Source organism: Petromyzon marinus, chromosome 50, assembly GCF_048934315.1.
Source record: "Petromyzon marinus isolate PM22_M1 ecotype Great Lakes invasive population chromosome 50, UKy_Petmar_22M1.pri1.0, whole genome shotgun sequence".
In the NCBI taxonomy this organism is placed as follows: domain Eukaryota; kingdom Metazoa; phylum Chordata; class Hyperoartia; order Petromyzontiformes; family Petromyzontidae; genus Petromyzon; species Petromyzon marinus.
The window spans coordinates 6,493,760-6,514,845 of NC_133716.1; the positions used below are offsets into that span (position 1 = coordinate 6,493,760).

At 51.1% G+C, this 21,086-nt stretch overlaps 1 protein-coding gene across 2 annotated transcripts in view; it reads left to right on the forward strand.

Moving 5' to 3' along the window:
- The window catches only part of LOC116953181 (pappalysin-1-like), a 126,495-nt gene that overhangs the window by 9,248 nt on the left and 96,161 nt on the right, over positions 1-21,086 (forward strand). For both annotated transcript variants that reach the window (XM_076074839.1, XM_076074840.1), the window contains exons 2-3: positions 15,473-16,245; positions 18,706-19,043. In XM_076074839.1, the coding sequence (XP_075930954.1) occupies positions 15,473-16,245; positions 18,706-19,043 (1,111 nt within the window). The remainder of the gene's footprint in view (positions 1-15,472; positions 16,246-18,705; positions 19,044-21,086) is intronic.

The following is a 21,086-nucleotide window of genomic DNA, read 5'->3' on the forward strand; positions in this document are numbered from 1 at the left end:
CAAGCAGGCCAAGCGATAGACTCCCAAGCAGGGCAAGTGAGAGACTCCCAAGCAGGGCAAGCAATAGACTCTCAAGCAGGGCAAGCGAGAGACTCCCAAGCAGGGCAAGCGATAGACTCCCAAGCAGGGTAAGTGAGAGACTTCCAAGCAGGGCAAGCGATAGACTCCCAAGCAGGGCAAGAGATAGACTTCCAAGCAGGGCAAGCAATGGACTCCCACGCAGGGCAAGCGATAGACTCCCAAGCAGGGTAAGCGATAGACTCTCAAGCAGGGCAAGCGATAGACTCCCAAAGAGGGCAAGCGATAGACTGCCAAGCAGGGTAAACAATAGACTCTCAAGCAGGGCAAGCAATAGACTCTCAAGCAGGGCAAGCGATAGACTCCCAAGCAGGGCAAGCGATAGACTCCCAAGCAGGGCAAGCGATAGACTCCCAAGCAGGGCAATCAAGAGACTCCCAAGCAGGGCAAGCGATAGACTCCCAAGCAGGGCAAGCAATAGACTCCCAAGTAGACACAAGCGAGAGACTCCCAAGCAGGGCAAGCGATAGACTCCCAAGCGGGGCAAGCGATAGACTCCCAAGCAGGGCAAGCGATAGACTCTAAAGCAGGGCAAGTGAGAGACACCCAAGCAGGGCAAGCGAGAGACTCTCAAGCAAGGCAAGCGATAGACTCCCAAGCAGGGCAAGAAATAGACTCTCAAGTAGGGCAAGCGATGGATTCCAAAGCAGGGCAACCGATAGACTCCCAAGTAGACACAACCAATAGACTCCCAAGCAGGGCAAGCGATAGACTCTCAAGCAGGGCAACTGAGAGACTCTCAAGCAGGGCAAGCGATGGACTCTCAAGCAGGGCAAGAGATAGACTATCAAGCAGGGCAAGAGATAAACTCCCAAGCAGGGCAAGCGATATACTCTCAAGCAGGACAAGCGTTAGACTCCCAAGCAGGGCAAGCGATAGACTCCCAAGCAGGGCAAGCGAGAGACTCTCAAGCAGGGCAAACGATAGACTCTCAAGCAGGGCAAGAGGTAGACTCCCAAGCAGGGCAAGCGAGAGACTCCCAAGCAAGTTCAAGCGATAGACTCTCAAGCAGGGCAAGAGATAGACTCTCAAGCATGGCAAGCGAGAGACTCCCAAGCAGGGTAAGCGATAGACTCTCAAGCAGGGCAAGAGATAGACTCCCAAGCAGGGCAAGAAAGAGACTCCCAAGCAGGTTCAAGCAATAGACTCTCAAGCAGGGCAAGCGATAGACTCCCAAGCAGGGCAAGCGATAGACGCTGAAGCAGGGCAAGCGATAAACTCTCAAGCAGGGCAAGCGATAGACTCCCAAGCAGGGCAAGCGAGAGACTCTCAAGCAGGGCAAGCGATAGACTCCCAAGCAGGGCAAGCGAGAGACTCCCAAGCAGGGCAAGCGATAGACTCTCAAGCAGGGCAAGCGGTAGACTCCCAAGCAGGGCAAGCGATAGACTCCCAAGCAGGGCAAGCGATAGACTCTCAAGCAGGGCAAGCGATAGACTTTCAAGCAGGGCAAGTGAGAGACGCTCAAGCAGGGCAAGCGATAGACTCCCAAGCAGGGCAAGCGATAGACTCTCAAGCAGGGCAAGCGATAGACTTTCAAGCAGGGCAAGTGAGAGACGCTCAAGCAGGGCAAGCGATAGACTCCCAAGCAGGGCAAGCGATAGATTCTCAAGCAGGGTAAGCGATAGGCTCTCAAGCAAGGCAAGCGATAGACTCCCAAGCAGGGCAAGCGATAGACTCAAAAGCAGGGCAAGCGATAGACTTTCAAGCAGGGCAAGCGAGAGACGCTCAAGCAGGGCAAGCGATAGACTCTCAAGCAGTGCAAGCGATAGACTGCCAAGCAGGGCAAGCAATAAACTCTCAAGCAGGGTAAGCGATAGACTCCCAAGCAGGGCAAGCGATAGACTCTCAAGCAGGGCAAGCGATAGACTCTCAAGCAGGGCAAGCGAGAGACTCCCAAGTAGGGTAAGCGATAGACTCTCAAGCAGGGTAAGCGATAGGCTCTCAAGCAGGGCAAGCGATAGACTTCCAAGCAGGGCAAGCGATAGACTCTCAAGCAGGGCAAGCGAGAGACTCCCAAGTAGGGTAAGCGATAGACTCTCAAGCAGGGCAAGCGAGAGACTCCCAAGTAGGGTAAGCGATAGACTCTCAAGCAGGGTAAGCGATAGACTCTCAAGCAGGGCAAGCGAGAGACTCCCAAGCAGTGCAAACGATAGACTCTCAAGCAGGGCAAGAGATAGACTATCAAGCAGGGCAAGAGATAGACTCTCAAGCAGGGCAAGTGATAGACTTTCAAGCAGGGCAAGCGAGAGATGCTCAAGCAGGGCAAGCGATAGACTCTAAAGCAGGGCAAGCGATAGACTCCCAAGCAGGGCAAACGAGAGACTCCCAAGCAGGCCAAGCGATAGACTCCCAAGCAGGGCAAGTGAGAGACTCCCAAGCAGGGCAAGCAATAGACTCTCAAGCAGGGCAAGCGAGAGACTCCCAAGCAGGGCAAGCGATAGACTCCCAAGCAGGGTAAGTGAGAGACTTCCAAGCAGGGCAAGCGATAGACTCCCAAGCAGGGCAAGAGATAGACTTCCAAGCAGGGCAAGCAATGGACTCCCACGCAGGGCAAGCGATAGACTCCCAAGCAGGGTAAGCGATAGACTCTCAAGCAGGGCAAGCGATAGACTCCCAAAGAGGGCAAGCGATAGACTGCCAAGCAGGGTAAACAATAGACTCTCAAGCAGGGCAAGCAATAGACTCTCAAGCAGGGCAAGCGATAGACTCCCAAGCAGGGCAAGCGATAGACTCCCAAGCAGGGCAAGCGATAGACTCCCAAGCAGGGCAATCAAGAGACTCCCAAGCAGGGCAAGCGATAGACTCCCAAGCAGGGCAAGCAATAGACTCCCAAGTAGACACAAGCGAGAGACTCCCAAGCAGGGCAAGCGATAGACTCCCAAGCGGGGCAAGCGATAGACTCCCAAGCAGGGCAAGCGATAGACTCCCAAGCAGGGCAAGCGATAGACTCTAAAGCAGGGCAAGTGAGAGACACCCAAGCAGGGCAGGCGAGAGACTCTCAAGCAAGGCAAGCGATAGACTCCCAAGCAGGGCAAGAAATAGACTCTCAAGTAGGGCAAGCGATGGATTCCAAAGCAGGGCAACCGATAGACTCCCAAGTAGACACAACCAATAGACTCCCAAGCAGGGCAAGCGATAGACTCTCAAGCAGGGCAACTGAGAGACTCTCAAGCAGGGCAAGCGATGGACTCTCAAGCAGGGCAAGCGTTAGACTCCCAAGCAGGGCAAGCGATAGACTCCCAAGCAGGGCAAGCGAGACACTCTCAAGCAGGGCAAGAGATAGACTATCAAGCAGGGCAAGCGATAGACTCTCAAGCAGGGCAAGTGATAGACTTTCAAGCAGGGCAAGCGAGAGATGCTCAAGCAGGGCAAGCGATAGACTCTAAAGCAGGGCAAGCGATAGACTCCCAAGCAGGGCAAACGAGAGACTCCCAAGCAGGCCAAGCGATAGACTCCCAAGCAGGGCAAGTGAGAGACTCCCAAGCAGGGCAAGCAATAGACTCTCAAGCAGGGCAAGCGAGAGACTCCCAAGCAGGGCAAGCGATAGACTCCCAAGCAGGGTAAGTGAGAGACTTCCAAGCAGGGCAAGCGATAGACTCCCAAGCAGGGCAAGAGATAGACTTCCAAGCAGGGCAAGCAATGGACTCCCACGCAGGGCAAGCGATAGACTCCCAAGCAGGGTAAGCGATAGACTCTCAAGCAGGGCAAGCGATAGACTCCCAAAGAGGGCAAGCGATAGACTGCCAAGCAGGGTAAACAATAGACTCTCAAGCAGGGCAAGCAATAGACTCTCAAGCAGGGCAAGCGATAGACTCCCAAGCAGGGCAAGCGATAGACTCCCAAGCAGGGCAAGCGATAGACTCCCAAGCAGGGCAATCAAGAGACTCCCAAGCAGGGCAAGCGATAGACTCCCAAGCAGGGCAAGCAATAGACTCCCAAGTAGACACAAGCGAGAGACTCCCAAGCAGGGCAAGCGATAGACTCCCAAGCGGGGCAAGCGATAGACTCCCAAGCAGGGCAAGCGATAGACTCCCAAGCAGGGCAAGCGATAGACTCTAAAGCAGGGCAAGTGAGAGACACCCAAGCAGGGCAAGCGAGAGACTCTCAAGCAAGGCAAGCGATAGACTCCCAAGCAGGGCAAGAAATAGACTCTCAAGTAGGGCAAGCGATGGATTCCAAAGCAGGGCAACCGATAGACTCCCAAGTAGACACAACCAATAGACTCCCAAGCAGGGCAAGCGATAGACTCTCAAGCAGGGCAACTGAGAGACTCTCAAGCAGGGCAAGCGATGGACTCTCAAGCAGGGCAAGCGTTAGACTCCCAAGCAGGGCAAGCGATAGACTCCCAAGCAGGGCAAGCGAGACACTCTCAAGCAGGGCAAGCGATAGACTCCCTAGCAGGGCAAGCGATAGACTCTCAAGCAGGGCAAGCAAGAGACTCTCAAGCAGGGTAAGCGATAGACTCTCAAGCAGGGCAAGCGAGAGACTCCCAAGCAGGGCAAGCGATAGACTCTCAAGCAGGGCAAGCGAGAGACTCCCAAGCAGGGCAAACGATAGACTCTCAAGCAGGGCAAGAGATAGACTCCCAAGCAGGGCAAGCGAGACACTCTCAAGCAGGGCAAGCGAGACACTCTCAAGCAGGGCAAGCGATAGACTCCCTAGCAGGGCAAACGATAGACTCTCAAGCAGGGCAAGCGATAGACTCCCAGGCAGGGCAAACGATAGACTCCCAAGCAGGGCAAGCGATAGACTCCCAAGCGCCGGTCCACCTCAAGCACGCACCTCCCCCCGGCGCCATCCACTGTGTTTTGCGTTGAACCGAAATAAAGAACAAGCAGCGGCAGCGCAAATAGTCACGGGAGGGGCGAGAGAGAGAGAGCGAGAGAGTTTGTGGCCAGTTGCACAAACCACGTCGTTATTTGTTTCTATCACAACACGCAGCGTCGTGACCACGAGAACCCGTTTGACCTCTCGAGCTGAGAGTTGCACAATTCGCTTCCTATTCACAATTCGGCATCCAATGTCTGCTCTCGGTCGGGGGCATTGATTGCTCACGCCACCGTTTTGTGGAAGGGCCTCGCTCGAGGGAGCTGTTCTCGAGGTTACTTTGACCTACTCTTCTGCGCTACGGAGAGCTCTTGGCAGAGGTGAGAGGGCCCCACACTTTAACCCACCTCACGTGACCTGTGGACCGATCAATTGCCGTTACCCATTTATACTGCCACTTGGATAGGGGCGCAGCTTTTTTAGGAAACTTGCACCATTGCTGTAGTCCATGAGCCCCAAGCAGACAGTTCACCTGTTTGTACCCCCTGTTGTGGCGTAGCTTTAGTGGTTGCAATGTCTCTATGTGGCCAACAACAGTGAATGATGTCAAACCACTTGGAATGAGTGGGTAATCAGATCATACACCCTTGTTAGCCATTAAACTAATTGCCACTTCTAAGGTTTTTCCTATCTTTGGAGGTTCCTTAGTTGGCTACCAGTTTCTGCCGTGGCTCACATGGATTGCAAACCTCAGTGTGCTCGCCATTAACATTACGGCTGCATCCCGTGGACTCTCCCCTGTATAGTTCGTCAATTTCATCTGTCTGTCCACATGACAAACTACAGAGAGAGAAAACATTCCACTAAGTCACCACTTTCATGCAAGCGGCCTCTGGAATTTGAGAATCTCCGGTCCAGAGTCTGTTAACATATTGGCAACAAAAAACAACCGCACAAAGAGGAATTCCCAAACAATGTTTGTTACACACTGGCCTCGCGTCACCGCTTATGGCCACGTGTAAAAGGAGCTGGGCACTCGCCGTTTGGGTTTTATTTGAGATGAGATGTAACGACCGCGCTTTTACGTGGCATCTACGGAGGGGGTGGGGGAGGCTCGCAAGCCAGGAGCATCTCCAGACAAGGCTCTTGCCAGGATACCTTTAACTGGCGCTCAGCCATCCTTTTGATATCTCTTGGCAGGTCAGTCTGCAAGCACACAGACACACACACACTAGGCTAGATGGAGGGAGGGGAGGTAGGAGAGGGAGCGATTGCATTTATGAAGAACTGTACTAATAATTATATCATGCTAAGCGTATATAGCTCAGACCCATACGTGTTGAGAATGTAACATTTTACGGTGGATTTGTGTTTTGGTGCATTCACCGCCCACGAACCACAGCGCCTTCATTCGCGAGCGTTGTATTATGCGGACGGTCTCGTGAGATCTCGGAAGTACGTAGCAGAGAGACTGCCCAATGAATACTGGATGTTGTTAGGCTTAGGCGGTGAGGAGCCCAGGAGATACGTGGTAACGATAATGCATTGCTGAGGTGGCCAGGAGGTTCTGGTAAGGCGATGAATTGTTGAGTCTGTGTAGAGATTTGAGTGTTTGTCCCTCCGCTCGTGCTTGGGCATAGTACTCCGGTTACCTCCCGCATGGAGCCAAACTCTCAGTAATGGAATTGATCTCAGCATCCCAATGCAGAAAAGCCTCCTTGAGATGCCATACCCTGGCTAGTCTTGAGACTCGGTGATGTTTCAACTTGATATAAATAAGAGGGCATGATTGTTTACCCGGTTTATTTGCTCATAGGAGGGCCCGCGTACCATGGAGGCAATTTCGCTGTTTGGGTTTCCCAACTTCGTCAGCATCACATTTTGCGATGCTTCGCAATCATCTCGCGTTGCATGCACACCGCAATATTAACCGATTGGCTGACATCTCAAACCATCGGCGCGTTGTCGTACGTGGATATGTGCATCCCTGTTTCGTTGCTGTTAGGTCCCTGGCTTGTTAGTCCGGGCCCTCCCGCTGTCACGTTGCTCCTCCTTCCTCTCTCCCACGTTTCCTTGCCCTCACCTTTCCTCTCCACTCACCAATCCACCCACTCCCACTTCACTTTGCTAACGCAGTATTTTGGAATCTTTGGTAAAAAGTGTCTTCAGATGCGGTTATGAGGTTTTTTTTATTTTATTTTGCAAGTTTGCTTTAACTTTTGAATTATATCTGCTGTTCAGGCAAACTTGTGTTCCCGGGGCTTAATTAATATAAAAAAGGGGTGGAGGGATAAATAATAATTTAAAGGTACGGCCAGAAGAACACCGTGGTGATGTCGCTGCATTCGGGAGAGCATCATACACGTGATGTCACGGTGACATCTGCAAAGGCCTCTTGACCGTAACTTGAAAGGCTTTTTTTCTTGCACACGCCATAACATGACGTCACTACTCGAGGAGTTAATTTATTTCCCGCGCAATCAATAGCGCCGTATATATATATTTTTTCACCAGCGCAAATGGACCTGAATCGATACACCTGCTGGCCGTTACCGCTGCTACTGAGCACGAACCCTCTCTACTTGCGATGAGACATGGGGTGCTGTTTGACATTTTTTTTCGTTAATTTCTTTCCCCCCTCCAACATTATTACAATTACGCTGCTGTCAGCATCGTGTCGTGAGAAGATGAATCCATTTGGAAATCTCCCAGAAATGAATTCGACGACTGTCAGTTAGAACAGCTGCATACAAAGCATGCACATGGTGCCTGTTGTTGTTGTTATCATTTACACACTTTCCCACACACACACACATTGCTATGAAATCGTTTGTTCCACGAGCATCAAACTAATTTGTTTAATTTTAAGAGATGAAACATTATAAAACATAAAATAGTTGTTGTTATTTTTTTTCGTGTAGTCGTCGGTTGACCGGGTTGAGCCCATCAACTCGCTGCAACCTTGAGAACTTTGTGTAACCTCACCATAGTTTGCAAAAAGTCTCCAGGTCCTCCGAACGCGTGTACGTTTGCGTATGCGAGCAGTTGGTGACTCGGCCGAGACCAGAGTTTTACTTAAATCGAGAACCAATCGCAGGTGGCTGAAATCTGGATTTGAACTCAAGATAGCAGCGGTGCGAGCTCTGAATCACCAGACCACCTCCCATGTACATTTTTTATCAAAGCAAAAACACTGGCCCTGTCCGCCACCTTAATCCCAAAGAGTAACAGGTAACAGGATTTGATCTTGTGCTCCCCAAAGGTATCATATCATAGCCACGAAAGTGGTGATGATAGAGACTGAGTTTGCGAGTCTTAGATAGACGACCTGTATATACGACCGGGTGGGGTCCATTGAGACCGAACGTTTCTTTTGTCAAGGGAGACCTGGGTTTAAATAATTACGGCAGAACAGAAAGGACATTCGAATGTGTCAACGCAACGATGGAAATCGCACCGTGTGAAACATTCTAACAATTATAAGGGCGTGTGGTTAGCACACTACGCAACAAAGCTCGCCACCTGAGTTAGATTCCCGGCCATGGCTAATATTAATAGGGAGTGGTGAAGTATGGTTAAATAACGCCCACAACCGGCACGGTGTGGAGAGGCCTTCATTCATCAGCGGACTGACCAAAGGGTTGAACACTATTTTGTTAGTAATGAAGACTCGTTACCGTGCAAAGGCCTTGGCATCTCTGAACATTCACATATACTAAGCAGAGGATAGCTCTGTGATGCGTCTGCTTGTGCTGTCTGTTGTCCGCCTCGATGTCCGACGTTTCGCTCCATGTGCTGGGAGCTGCTTTTTTAATTAATCAAGAACACAGTACAAAGCACGAGCGATGGGGGGGGGGGGATATCCGTGTTGGGAGCCTCTTAAAGAACCGAAGAAGCTCCACGTGGGGGTGGGGGGGGGGACATCATGCCGAAACAACTCGAGAACAGCACATCGTGCCCGTGGGCCTCCTCTGGGTGCTCCGGCTTCCTCCGGTATGCACGAGCGCTCATTAATTGGCCCAATGAAATCATAACGCATCGAGGACAGTGATGCTTTGGGCAATTGTTGGAAGGCAGCAGCCATGCCCACCGCCTTCCGGCCTGTGCTTGTGTTCTCTCAGCGTTTGTGCGATGCAGTTTTGCGCGGGCGACGACAACGCTACTTCCCGCATGTGCAGCCGCAGACTTGTACGCGGTAGGAATCGGTGTACCGTTCCATGAGCAGGTTGGCGCACTCCGTGATGCTCTCACGATGGTAAAGGACTCAAACCGGGCAGGAATGGACTCGGAGGTTGGGGGGGGGGGCGAGTACATTATGCGTCTCAGAGTCACCCAAGCCGCTCATCGTTTATTTATCAAGCTTCGTGAAATATTAAAGTTTTGATAGCCGTGTCTTTATGAGAGCAACTTGACACTCATGAGAACAGGCTCGCTAATTGAGCGCCCCTGCACTCTGCATCGCTGCTTTTGATGATGGTAATGATAATAATACATCTCAAATCATCCAGGTGTAGTAATGTATAACGATCTTAAGATCAACAATTCAGGGCCCTTTTGCCAATCTACTACTGGATGAAGGCGCCCACTTATTATTCATGGAGGTTGTTTGACCATACTTCGCTATGCCGGTCAGTGTAGGTTTGGTTAAGGTGGTTAGGGTGGGTGGCCCGGATCTTGTTCAGTTATAATTTGGACATGGCCGGGATTCCAACTTAGGTGGGCCGGGTTCATAGCGGCAGTGCACTAACCACTCTCACACTGCTTCCCCCAACACTGTGGTGTAACTATTACGCCCCTTGTTGTCAATCCTCACTAATTTACTGATTCTTTATTTACCCACGAAAGTCTAAAGACTCTTTTCCGGGAGGGTCGTGCGGTGTTAGATTTTTATTTTATTTTAAGATGTATTCAGCCAATTCATGGCTGGAAACATCTTAGTACACGGGTGGGGAGGAAACTGGAGCGCCCGGAGAAAACCCACAACCCCAGTGCTAGGAGGCAACACTCTACGCCCGTACAGATGGAAACAGATGGCGATTAGTCCACTTGCTGTAATGCCCTCTCTTGGATAGCCAGGGTATGGCATCTCCTCGACGCCCACTGGAAGGGAGTTGCGATCTCGCCACCGTGGCATAGATGCTAACTCCCTCGCCCTGTATGCAGAATGTCGTGGGTTCAATGTCGAGCCTGACGCCTGCAGTATATTTGAAGTTTGCGTGTTCTCCCCGTGGTTGCGTGGATGTTTCTCCGGGTTCTCTGGTTTTTCCCTCCACATTTAGAACCAACATCACGCGTTCAGAATATTTGGCTGCAATACATTTCATCATGCTGGTCAGCGCAGGTTGGCGACATAGGGAGTTGTGTAGACATCGGAGCAGAGGAATACAACGCGGCTATGGATTTTTCTAAGCTGTTAATCGCTGCCCGCAAAGTATCCCCGCAGCCCACGACGCCTATCTTGTGCAAGGTGGTTTGCCCATCCGAGCATTATCCAGACTCAACTCTGCTTAGGAGGAGGTGCGATTACCCACACTTCACCCCACCGCATGCTTGCGACCTGCCGATCGACTAACTGCGGGTTCACCCGTTCATGAAGCTGGGCGGACAAAGGCAGTGGTGGTGGTGGTGCTGGTGGTGGTGGCGGTGGTCGTGGTAGGGGTGGAGGGATGTAAGAAACTTGCCACCATCGTTTCAACTGCCGTGCCGGGAAATAGAATCGAACCGGCGGCCTCTGGCTCGCGAGTCCAGTGCGCTGACCGCCACGAGCACGGGAGCATTCCTCTGGCTTTCAAGAAAGAAAGAAAAAAAAACGTAACCTGGCATCTAATCTACAGTATCCCCCCCCCCTCCCCCCCCAAGTAGCAGAAGCCACTCATGTCGACGTTCGGCAGTCAATATTCGCTCAAGGGATCGATTCCGTCATCCCGACGCGATCGCGGCTTCCCAGTGACCCGGCCGTGGCGCAGTGCTTGCCCTTTGATTAAAGCGCCGTGCCACAGAAGACAGCTGAACGTCCGAGCCGTGCCCTATCACAGCCGCGTGTGAGTGGGGTGACGGTGGCAACCCTCAATGCCTCCAAACCAACAATGCCACCGCGGGGTGGGGGGGGGTTAGGGGAAAAAATAAGACACAGACTCAGGTCATCGCAGGTTACTCTCACATCGAGTTAGACGTAATGATTTACGGTGTCAAAGTGCTGTGAGTGATGATGGCCGTGATGACTATCATTATTGATGGTGTTTGATGATTGATGATGCGGTTTCCCACATCGCCCCTGTCGTGCGCCATGCGTGTACGCGAACGCACAAAGACGCAACCGGCGGTAAATTAGGAAAAAATAAACAAGGAAACAGATACCTTCCGTGTCTATATATGAATTTCTAACTTAAGTATCCATATTGACCCAAAGACAAAGATCCCCGCCCCATATAACCTGTAAGAAACTGTTGGGGCAAGTGCTCTTAGTGAGCACCTATGAAGGCCGCACAGCACCCGAGGGGGTGGGTGGCCACCTTTGTCTCCCCCAGTGGTGATGTTTACACACCACACCGGGTACTCATTTGAGGCTGAGTCGACCTAGGGGAGGCCCATGACCGGGTTCAGATAATCGTCGCTGGTGTTTGCCGTGAGCGGGAATCGAACTCGGGCCGCCGGGTCCGTAGCGCAGCGCGCTAACCGCCTACGTCACCACTCCCGAAAAGTCACCCAGAAAAATAACGACAAAAGACGAAGATCCTCCGCATGGACCTGAACAGACTGTTGGAGCGAGTGCTGTTTGCGAACAGCACCTATGAAGGCCGACACTTTGGCACGCGATGGGGATGGGTGGCCTGCACCGCGCCCGGCCGACTCGCAAACACAATACGACAAATGCAGCCCTTCCCAGTTAACATGTTGGGGCAAAACGGTTTTAATCACGTGCCAACGTTTGCTCAACGTTGGCAACGTTTACCGGGTAGTACTAATCCTGGTTGTACCGTCGGGGTAAGTCTTGATAAAAAGCACCCGTCGTGGGCCAATTTGGTGTTTCCAGTCATCGGCTGCAAGTAAGAGCTGGGAAATCGGATTATTTAAGTAATCGGTGACCCTTCCAATGATCGGCGTGATTGCTCGACGAATCGGATGGCTGGGGGCGAATGATTCGATTGGCTGTGATGTGGATCGTGTAGGTACAATGTTTATTTTTAGGCTATAACCCTCCAACCACCCAATACGGACAATGAAATCAGATTGTTAATTGATTCGTTTTTTTTGGCAAATTGGAATGTTGAAAAGCAAGCAAAATGTTTTCTATGTTTAACAACCTCATTTTGTTTGGGCTTTGTCAGGTGCTGGAGGGCTATAATTAAAAATATTGACTTTATACCTCCACGATCTAACCCAAAATAAACCAATTATAAATCATAACTTTGGGCATGAAAGCCTACATATCACATCACAGCAAAGTATTTCATTATACTTTGAGCGTGTTAATCTATTTAATCTACTCATTTTCACAGCTCAAGTGGAAAGCATTAGTGTAGCTGGTACCACATCCAGCCACACACACGCACACACATTCACACGTGCTCACACACACACAGACACAGATGCCGTTCTGGGATTACATAACTTAAACCAACGTAGCCCAGTGCAGTCAAACCGCTGTAAAAAAAAACTCAATTTTAAAGCACATGTCTTTTCGCTTTAGGTAAATCTCTTACGCAATGCAGGGAAATTACGCCTATTCCCCAAAGCCCACTTTACCCATATCTCCCCGCCTTCTCCCTGCTGTCTGGAAAGAGGAGTTGAGAGGAAGCGGGGGTGGTGGCGGAACGATCGTTCGATTGCACGCGGGCGCGTGACGCCAACGGTGGCGGAATGCTCACAAGGAGCGCTGCATCGCACCGCATCTGCCGTATCAATCACCCTGCTAACGGGCTGCCCTGGTGAAAACCAGTGCAGCGAGTGAACGAGCGAGCGAGCGAGTGGCAGAGCGCGGTGTGGGAAACCATACACTTTTATTTACATTTTTGGATATTAATATATTAAATGAATTACGCAAATGGCCCAAAATGCCGAGAGGCCAGCGACGAACGGCGCCGTTGAATGGGTAATAGATAAGAGTTGAGACCAGGGCTTGATTTTTCGTAGAAAGATTTTTTGTTTGTGGAGCGCAGTGCCCCCCCCTCCCCCACTGAACTTGCGAAAGAGAAGTCGACGGGACGGGAGGGAATTCCGAAGTGGATCAGCGAAGAGGAGGAAAGCTTCGCGATTAAAGGGGGAAGTGATCGCGACCCACAGCGTGGTGGTTGAACACCAGTGCGGATGCGATAGACGCAATGCGATGCAACTTGCTTGCGTACAGCGCACTTCACGCAGACCGTCCCAGGGAATTTCACGATAAAAAAAGAACTCTGACAATTATGAAAACCCATTCGCCAATCAATACGGCACGAGGGTTGTGTTTTTTTATTTGACTCAAAAGATTTGACGGTGGCAGCGTGGCTGGTGTAACTCTGGACGGAGTTTCAAAGGCAGTGGTCCGTGACGATCGGACATTTCACTTGTGAGAACCACCTGAGGTGCTATCACTTTATAGGCTCCATTGTGGTTGTATGGCCAACAAGTGAATTACCTGATAATCATTTGAAATTAGTGGGGTTATCAGGTAGTCCACACTCTTATTAGCCGTATTAATGAATCGGTGCAACTCAAGTTTTGATTCCTTTGGTGCTACTGATCGCTTCAGAAGTTGATGACACTATATTTGGAAACGTGACAATGTTGTCGGGGTGGTGGAGGGTTAATGCTCGGAATGTTGGCATAAAACTACCACCGCGTGGCCTAACCCATAAACAAATACCGATCAATGTATTGCCTGCAAAATCCCAAGTTTTAACTCAGCATTGAGTGAAACAATAATCAGATATAGTGAACGTGCAGGTGAATGAGACAATGAGCGAGCATGTGAGTGAGAGGTCAGTTTAATGGATGGGTGAGTGATCGAGTGAGTGAGAGGGTGAGTGAATGAGTGAGTAAGCGACCGAATGAGTGAGCGCACGAGTATAGTGTGCTAACCACTGCACCACCACTCCGCACCCCGTTTGGGGCCCTACACAAGGAGACAAGATGCACATACCCCAAAGAGTCATAACAGACTTCTTGGGGAAGTCCTGTTAGCGAGCACCTATGAAGGTCACCACGGCACTCGAGGGGGTGGGTGGCCAGCACCACGTTGGGCCGCCTATGCCTCTCAAGTGGAATTGTTTTGCACATGGAACCAGGTACTCATTTGAGGCTGAGTCGACCTCGGGCAGGCCCAGGCGCGGTTCTGATAATCGTCACTCGTGTTTGGCCGTGAGCGGGAATCGAGCTCGGACCGCCGGGTTAGTAGCACAGCGTAGCGCTAACCACCCACATGAATTTAAAAGCTGGTAACACAAAAAAAAGCATCTGCTTCACACGCACACATCCCATCGTACGTGCGTGGCAGTATCCTGGCAGGCTGGCACGAGACAGTGGTAAGGCAGAATATTATTTCTCCTCGTACCTTCAGCAAAACGTCTCTCTTTTTCAGAGTCATGAAGTGACAACTTTGCCAACCCCATCTGCAAAATGACTTTAGTTCGCTGTGAACGTCGTATCTGATTGAAGCAAATATTCTAACCTTTTGTTAAAATTGCATTGTGCGGAAATCCAATTTAAAAGAAAGTTTCAAATGTCACAAAGTGACGCCCGCTGACGGGTCCGTCCAGATACGAGGCGAGACAGGCGCAACACTATGAGCGAAAAAAGTTGCGCCTGAGAGATAAACATTGCTGGGTGTTTGACAGCTCGAAGCACGGAGACGTACATCAATCCCCTGTTGACGTGTCGCTTCGAAAGTTCATCGGGGAGAGAGTGGCATTAACGTAAGCAAATAAATAAATGGCACACAGTTGCAACAACTTTACTTAACTCCTGTTTCATCACCGCCCCTGGCATTGCCACCGTCCTTGATGTCATCATCATCATCATCTTCAGATTCCCCAGTCCTAACGTCATTGTCACTATCATCGTCATTGTCATCAACATTAAAACTGTAATATTTCTTAACATAAACACTGATCCACAGTAATGGTCACTTGTATAAGAGGCCTGACTCTGCTAATGAGACCCAGAACGCTCAGAGCCAGTCCAGTGTTTTGCTGCCTTAAACGAACGCTTTTGGGATAATATCGGTCCAGAACACCAATAAGCTGGTGGACTGACTTATACATTCAAACGTAAATCCGGAAAACATTTGGACCAGCGTGGAGGTTGTGAGTCTCGCAACGAATTTTCAAGCAACCCCGAGTTTTGTTCTACCTGCTAGGCTTTCTCTCCCTCCTTCTCCTCTATCCTGTGCCCCTCTCTCTCTCTCTCCCTTGCTCCCTCGATCACAGCTGGGTATAACTACAATCATGCCTCGGATGTGCCGGTCGCTTGAAAGCTGTGCACCCCATTTTTAACGTCTCTGCTCTTGATTCAGAACAAAAAATTGGATACAGTATGTCAAAATAGAATTTTGCAAACGGTCAGATTTACATTGTTGCAATGCTGTTGATTATTGCTACTTCTGCTGCTGACGACGATGATCGTGACCGTAAGCGATGGTGTTTTGTAGGGATGTTTGACGAGTGTTCGTACGTGTCCACCGACAAGGGCTGGGCCCTCGGCCTGGCCCCATGGGACGAGTCCCACGGTGACAGCGGCGGCGGCGGCGGCGGCGCTGTCGGCCCCTCTCGCTTCTTCTTCAGCCTCCGCACCGACCGCGCCCGCTCCTCCTCCATGGTGTTCGCCCGCACGCGCTACGAGCCCGCCGTCTGGACGCACGTGGCCGCCACGTACGACGGGCGGGCCATGTCGCTGTACGTCGACGGCGCGCGGGTGGCGCGCGGGACGGCGCAGCGGGGGCCGCTCTTCTCGCCCCGCGCCGTCGGCTGCAAGGCGCTCATCCTCGGCGGTCACGGCTCGGACCCCCTGGGCGGCTACCGCGGCCACGTGGCCGCGCCGCGCCTGTGGAGCGTCGCTCGGACGCACGGCGAGATCCGCTCCGGCGTCCCGCTCAGCCTGTGCGGGGCGGACCCGCCGGGACTGGTGATGGGCGAGAGCGCCGTGGAGCAGCTGCGCCAGCGCTGGAAGCCCGTGGCGAAGGACGGCCGCTTCCCGCGGCGGGAGGAGGCCGACGACCCCGGCGTGACCCCGAGCGACGGGCCGGTGCTCTTCGCGCCCACGTGCGGGCAGACGGTGTGCGACGACGTGGGGGTGATCGGCAGCTACAACCGGCACTGGTGGCTGCGGCGCGGCAAGGTGGTGCGCTACAGGGTGATCAACGTGCACGAGGATGACCGGTCGAATCCCACGGTGACGGAGGAGCAGATTCAGCTGCAGCACCGGGTGGGTGCGGCGTTGGCGAGGCGGTGGTGGTTGGTGGTGGTGATGCGGCGGTGATGTGGTGATTGGCGAGCGGTAGTCCGTGTTAAAACCGCCGACACCACTTTGCTAGGAGCAGAACGACAGGTTTCAAATTCAATTCTCCATCAGTTCGATGCAGCACATCATCCCTGCAAGGTGGTTTAAGTAAAGTTCCGTGGGAATGTCAACAGTGGTTGTTCTGTGGAATTGACTCACCCCTGTCACAGAGTTTCCACCGCTGGCTCAGGTCTGTAAACAACTCAGGAGCATAGCACGTTGACTTTTTCATCATTTAAAATTGTACCCTTGAGCCTCGTGGCGGTAAACTTAGATTTAAAAAAGATGTTACCTTCGTTTTGTCATGCAGCAACAGCGCCCGAATAACTTCCCATGTGCCAATGTCATTTCGGCCACGCTAATTTGCGCGGCCATTTCACAATCAAGCGGCGCACCTTCGACTTTACAAAGGACACAACCGACCCGTATTAACGATGCGACGTTGCGCCATCAGGGGCCACAACGTTACATGTCGCAATGGTTGACATTGCAGGTCGGTCGCGTGCGTTGGAAAGAAACAAAAATAAACGGATTAAGCTCCCTACCTCACCCCGTAGACTATTACTGGGACGGCATTAGCCCTGCGATTGCGGCATCGCTTAATGTCAAGGGTCACCGCGTGCCACTCGGGTCTTATAAACAAGATATAATCAGTGTTTTATTCTGGGATAAATATCTCTCTCTCTCTCTCGACTGAAACCGTAGCTTGTTGATAATAGATTCCGCTCGTTTGTTTGTGTTGACAGATACACAGTGGCTTCCCAATAAGTATTCCAGAGCATGCTAATTAGGAAGCTACTTGGAACTATGCACTTTTAAATCTAGATTGAAAACTCATTCCTTTAAAATCGCGTTTGATGTTTAGTTTGTTGTCCTTCCCCGCACTTCGGATTAGCACGGTTGGCTACGTAGGGTGCAAAAGAAGTTCAACACACATACACAAAGGGGGTTTATAACGTTTATTCCCACCGCATGCATCATTGCATCACCACGGAATAGAGCTAACTTCTCCACAATCTGTGCTGCTCCATCAGAATAAACATTGAGACCTCGATAAAATAGATCGAATCGAAAGCTTTGTGAATGCCCGACTGTCCTTTCTTCATTGTCATATCTCATCATTAAGTTGCTACCTAATCTGCATGGGTTTAAACTCGCCATCAAACGTACGTACGTGCGTTGAACGTCTTTCGCACCGTACGTAGCTAATCGTGGAGTGCAAAGTCGGACATCGTGCCGAGCAACGCAAAGCGGTGACAACCCGAAAACACATCGGAGAGCCGTACAGCACAACCAAGAAAGAGCCCGTGCAGTTGTACATAAACTCGTTGGAATTTAAAACCAAGTCAAATCACACGTGGCTGAAATCCAGATTCAAATGTGAAATCTCAGCAACGCCAACTCAGTGGTTTTGACCTGGTATCCGACTCCCAAGCCACCCAGCCACCTCTTGTTGCCTCCGTTATCCTCTCCTGCGGTACATCTAATGAAGTGTGTCGAGCTATCCTTGTTGCCTTCCTCGCTTCATTTGGCCACGCAAACGTTTGTTTTTCATAATAAAGATTTTTTTGGGTTAGATCGCGTTATTTATAAATGTGTCGTAACCCTCCACCACCCGACACGGCCAAACAGTAAAAAAAGTGCCACGTTTACAAATGACAAATAGTTCACTACTTTATCCCACCGGTGTGTTGAAGAGTGAATCAACATCGGGCAGTTTGCCCGATGAAGCTGGATGTAATTACCAGCGAAACGTCATACTCACATTCAAATGATGTTGATTCACTCTTCAACACACCGGTGGGATAAAGTATTGAACTATTTGTCCTTTGTAAACGTGACACTTTTTTACCGTTTTGCCGTGTCGGGTGGTGGAGGGTTACGACACATTTATAAATAACGCGATCTAACCCAAAAACCTTTATTCTGAATAATATTGGTCGCAAAAGCCTCACGTGTTCAAATATCGACATTGCCTACGTTCTCTACTCGTCATGTTTGGCAATGAAGAGGCGAGGCCCATTTCATTCCTTGCACCAGAGTCGATGCCAACCGTGCCATGCCAAGCCCACGGAGACCCACTCCGTTAGTAGTGTGCCCCAGGAGGTGGTGCAAACCGGCCCAGGGACTGCTTATTCATACAGATTTTTCCCTCGAATGTGTTGGTCTGGATAGCAGATACGTCCCGTAGATTCAGAACAGTGGACTTGTTTTATTTGTATGTGGAGGCACGGTCGGGAGTTACGTTTTGATCTTGATCTGAAATCCGTTATTCATCATCTACGGACAAACAATCCATGAATTCCACCCCAAATCTCATGGCACCCCTCTCCCGCACCCCCCCCCCCCCCCCCACCCACCCTCCACCCCCACGCACCGCCGCAGGAGCTGAACGCCGCGTTCCAGCCCTACAACATCACCTGGGAGCTGACGGTCAAGGACGTGGCGGACTCGTGGCTGCGGCGGCGGGTCGTGCTGGCGAACTGCGAGGCGAGCAAGATCGGCAACGGGGCGTGCGAGGTCGAGTGCAACCACACGCTCACGGGCTACGACGGCGGCGAGTGCCTGACGCAGCGGCCGCCCGCCTGCCACTGGGGCGCCTCCAACGGGCGCTGCAACCCCGAGTGCAACAACGAAAATTACCGCTACGACAACGGCGACTGCTGCGACCCGGCCGTCACCGACGTCGCGCGGACGTGCTTCGACCCCGACTCGCCGCACAGGTGCATTGTGGGGGTTTTTTTTTTTTCTTCTTCTTTTTTTTCGCGCTCGTTTACTGGGTTGGTTTCCGAAATTTCAGTCTGTGGGTGTCTCATGTGAGTCGGCGGGTCCCGTTGAAACCCGGTTTAATTACAGGCGGCTGGCTGGACGCCTGCGTTCAAAGTCAGCACCTCGGCGGGGTGCTAGTTCACCCCTCTGACCTTTGAGCCAACCTCGCGCATATTTGTTTTGTGTGTGCCTGCCCATCCTGTGAATCGTCTAAGAAAAAAAACTATATTTATTTGACCGGGTAAGGCCCGCTGAGCAAAGAGCTCTTTTTCAGGAGTGATCTGGCCACAAATGATCGCTCAACCAAGTGGCTTATCACGCGGAAATGTATTGCAGTTGATTACCTTGAGCCATTGGTCCAAATATGGCCTGTTGGTACCGCAGCAGGTGGCAAAAGTTTTTGCTAAATGTATGATAACAAGTTCCCCGCAGTAGCTTCGTATGAAAGAAATGTTCAAGAAGGGTACCATAGTATGTTTGATGAAGAATATAATTTAGAAAAGAATAAAAAAAACTCGTAACATATAATGAAACATCCATGGAATATGGAAACTAAATATGAAGCTTGTTTATAAAACCAAAAGAAAATTTATTTTCTAAGCTTTCTGCCCGTTGTGGACACTTCCACGCTTTTCTATGTTCGGTGCGAAAAAAGTCCAACAAACGTACAACACACATACGTACTTTCCCTTGATAAACACTACCCGACGGTGGACACTGCCAATTGGTGGACACTCCCCAGGTCAGACGATGCCCGCGGTGGCTACCGGTCGTAACTTACCATCCCGGTTGGTACTGCCAAAAAACGCCCTTGTCTCGCCGGTTCATGGGAGCCGTGACCCCGTTGGACTCGCTGACCCCGTGGCACTGCGCTGGGCGAGGCTTCGTCACGGTGGGCCGGCCAGCCACGCAACTGGGACGCGAACCCTCCCTGGCCGTGTCACCTGCGCTCGTTGTCGGCGGGGGCCCTGTGACGGAATGTAATCGATCGGGTTGCATTTTCATCGGCGCGATGACCGTATCCCATTTATATATATTATTGCTAAACAATTTGTTTATATTACCAAGTAAAGCCCACTGAGCTATGTAGCTCTTTTTCAGAGGCGACCTGGCCACACGTGATAGCTCAACGAAGCGGCGTATCATCACGTGGGAAATTACGGCAGCCAAATAGCATGGACGCGAGTTCACCCGAAATGTGGAGGGAAAAACCGGAGGACCCGGAGCAAAAATCCACGCGACCACGGGAAAACTGTAAATATACAGCGGTCAGTGTCAGGATCGAACCCATTCAATCCTGTATACCAGGCGAAGCAGATAAAATATCGCCACTGCGGCACCCATTTATACTCTTTGGTTCTTTCGGTAAAGTCACGTAGGTATAAAATAAAATAAATCACGACGTTTCGGGCACAACACAAGCGTCCGTCATCCGGTGGGAAAGCATGGTCTGCTGCTGAGGCAGACTGTTTTAAAAGGTTTGAATTGGGTGTAGCTCAAGGGTTAGCTCAAGGGTTACCGAAAGAACCAACGAGTATGGATTCCTGCAGTCACGAAAGCTTCAAATCAAGATTGAACCACCCATATATATTAAGCACGCCATCACAACTGACCATACGTTTGTTATACTGCAGGGTTTTCTTTTTTAAATTAAAGTTGTCCCCCCCCCCCACCGCACTCCTTTTACTTTTCTTCCTCCTCCCTTTGCCTTACCTTCCCAATATATATTTTAAAAAATCCCCTCTAGGTTCCCACTGCTCACAGTCCCTACATGAGGCGGGGCAGTGAGCCCAACCTCATGCCCTTTACAGAGCCCAGGAGCACCGAGTGAGGACTTCGGTTGTCCACGGAATTTCTGTACCCCCCCCTCCCTCCCTTATTATGACTGTTCGTGCCTTTTACCGGGCTCTTGTTATTTTTTTTTTTTAAAAGGCAAAGGTGCAGCCCTGCAATTGCTTGTTCACACCTCTCTCTGAGAGCCCAATCCCCCCATCCCG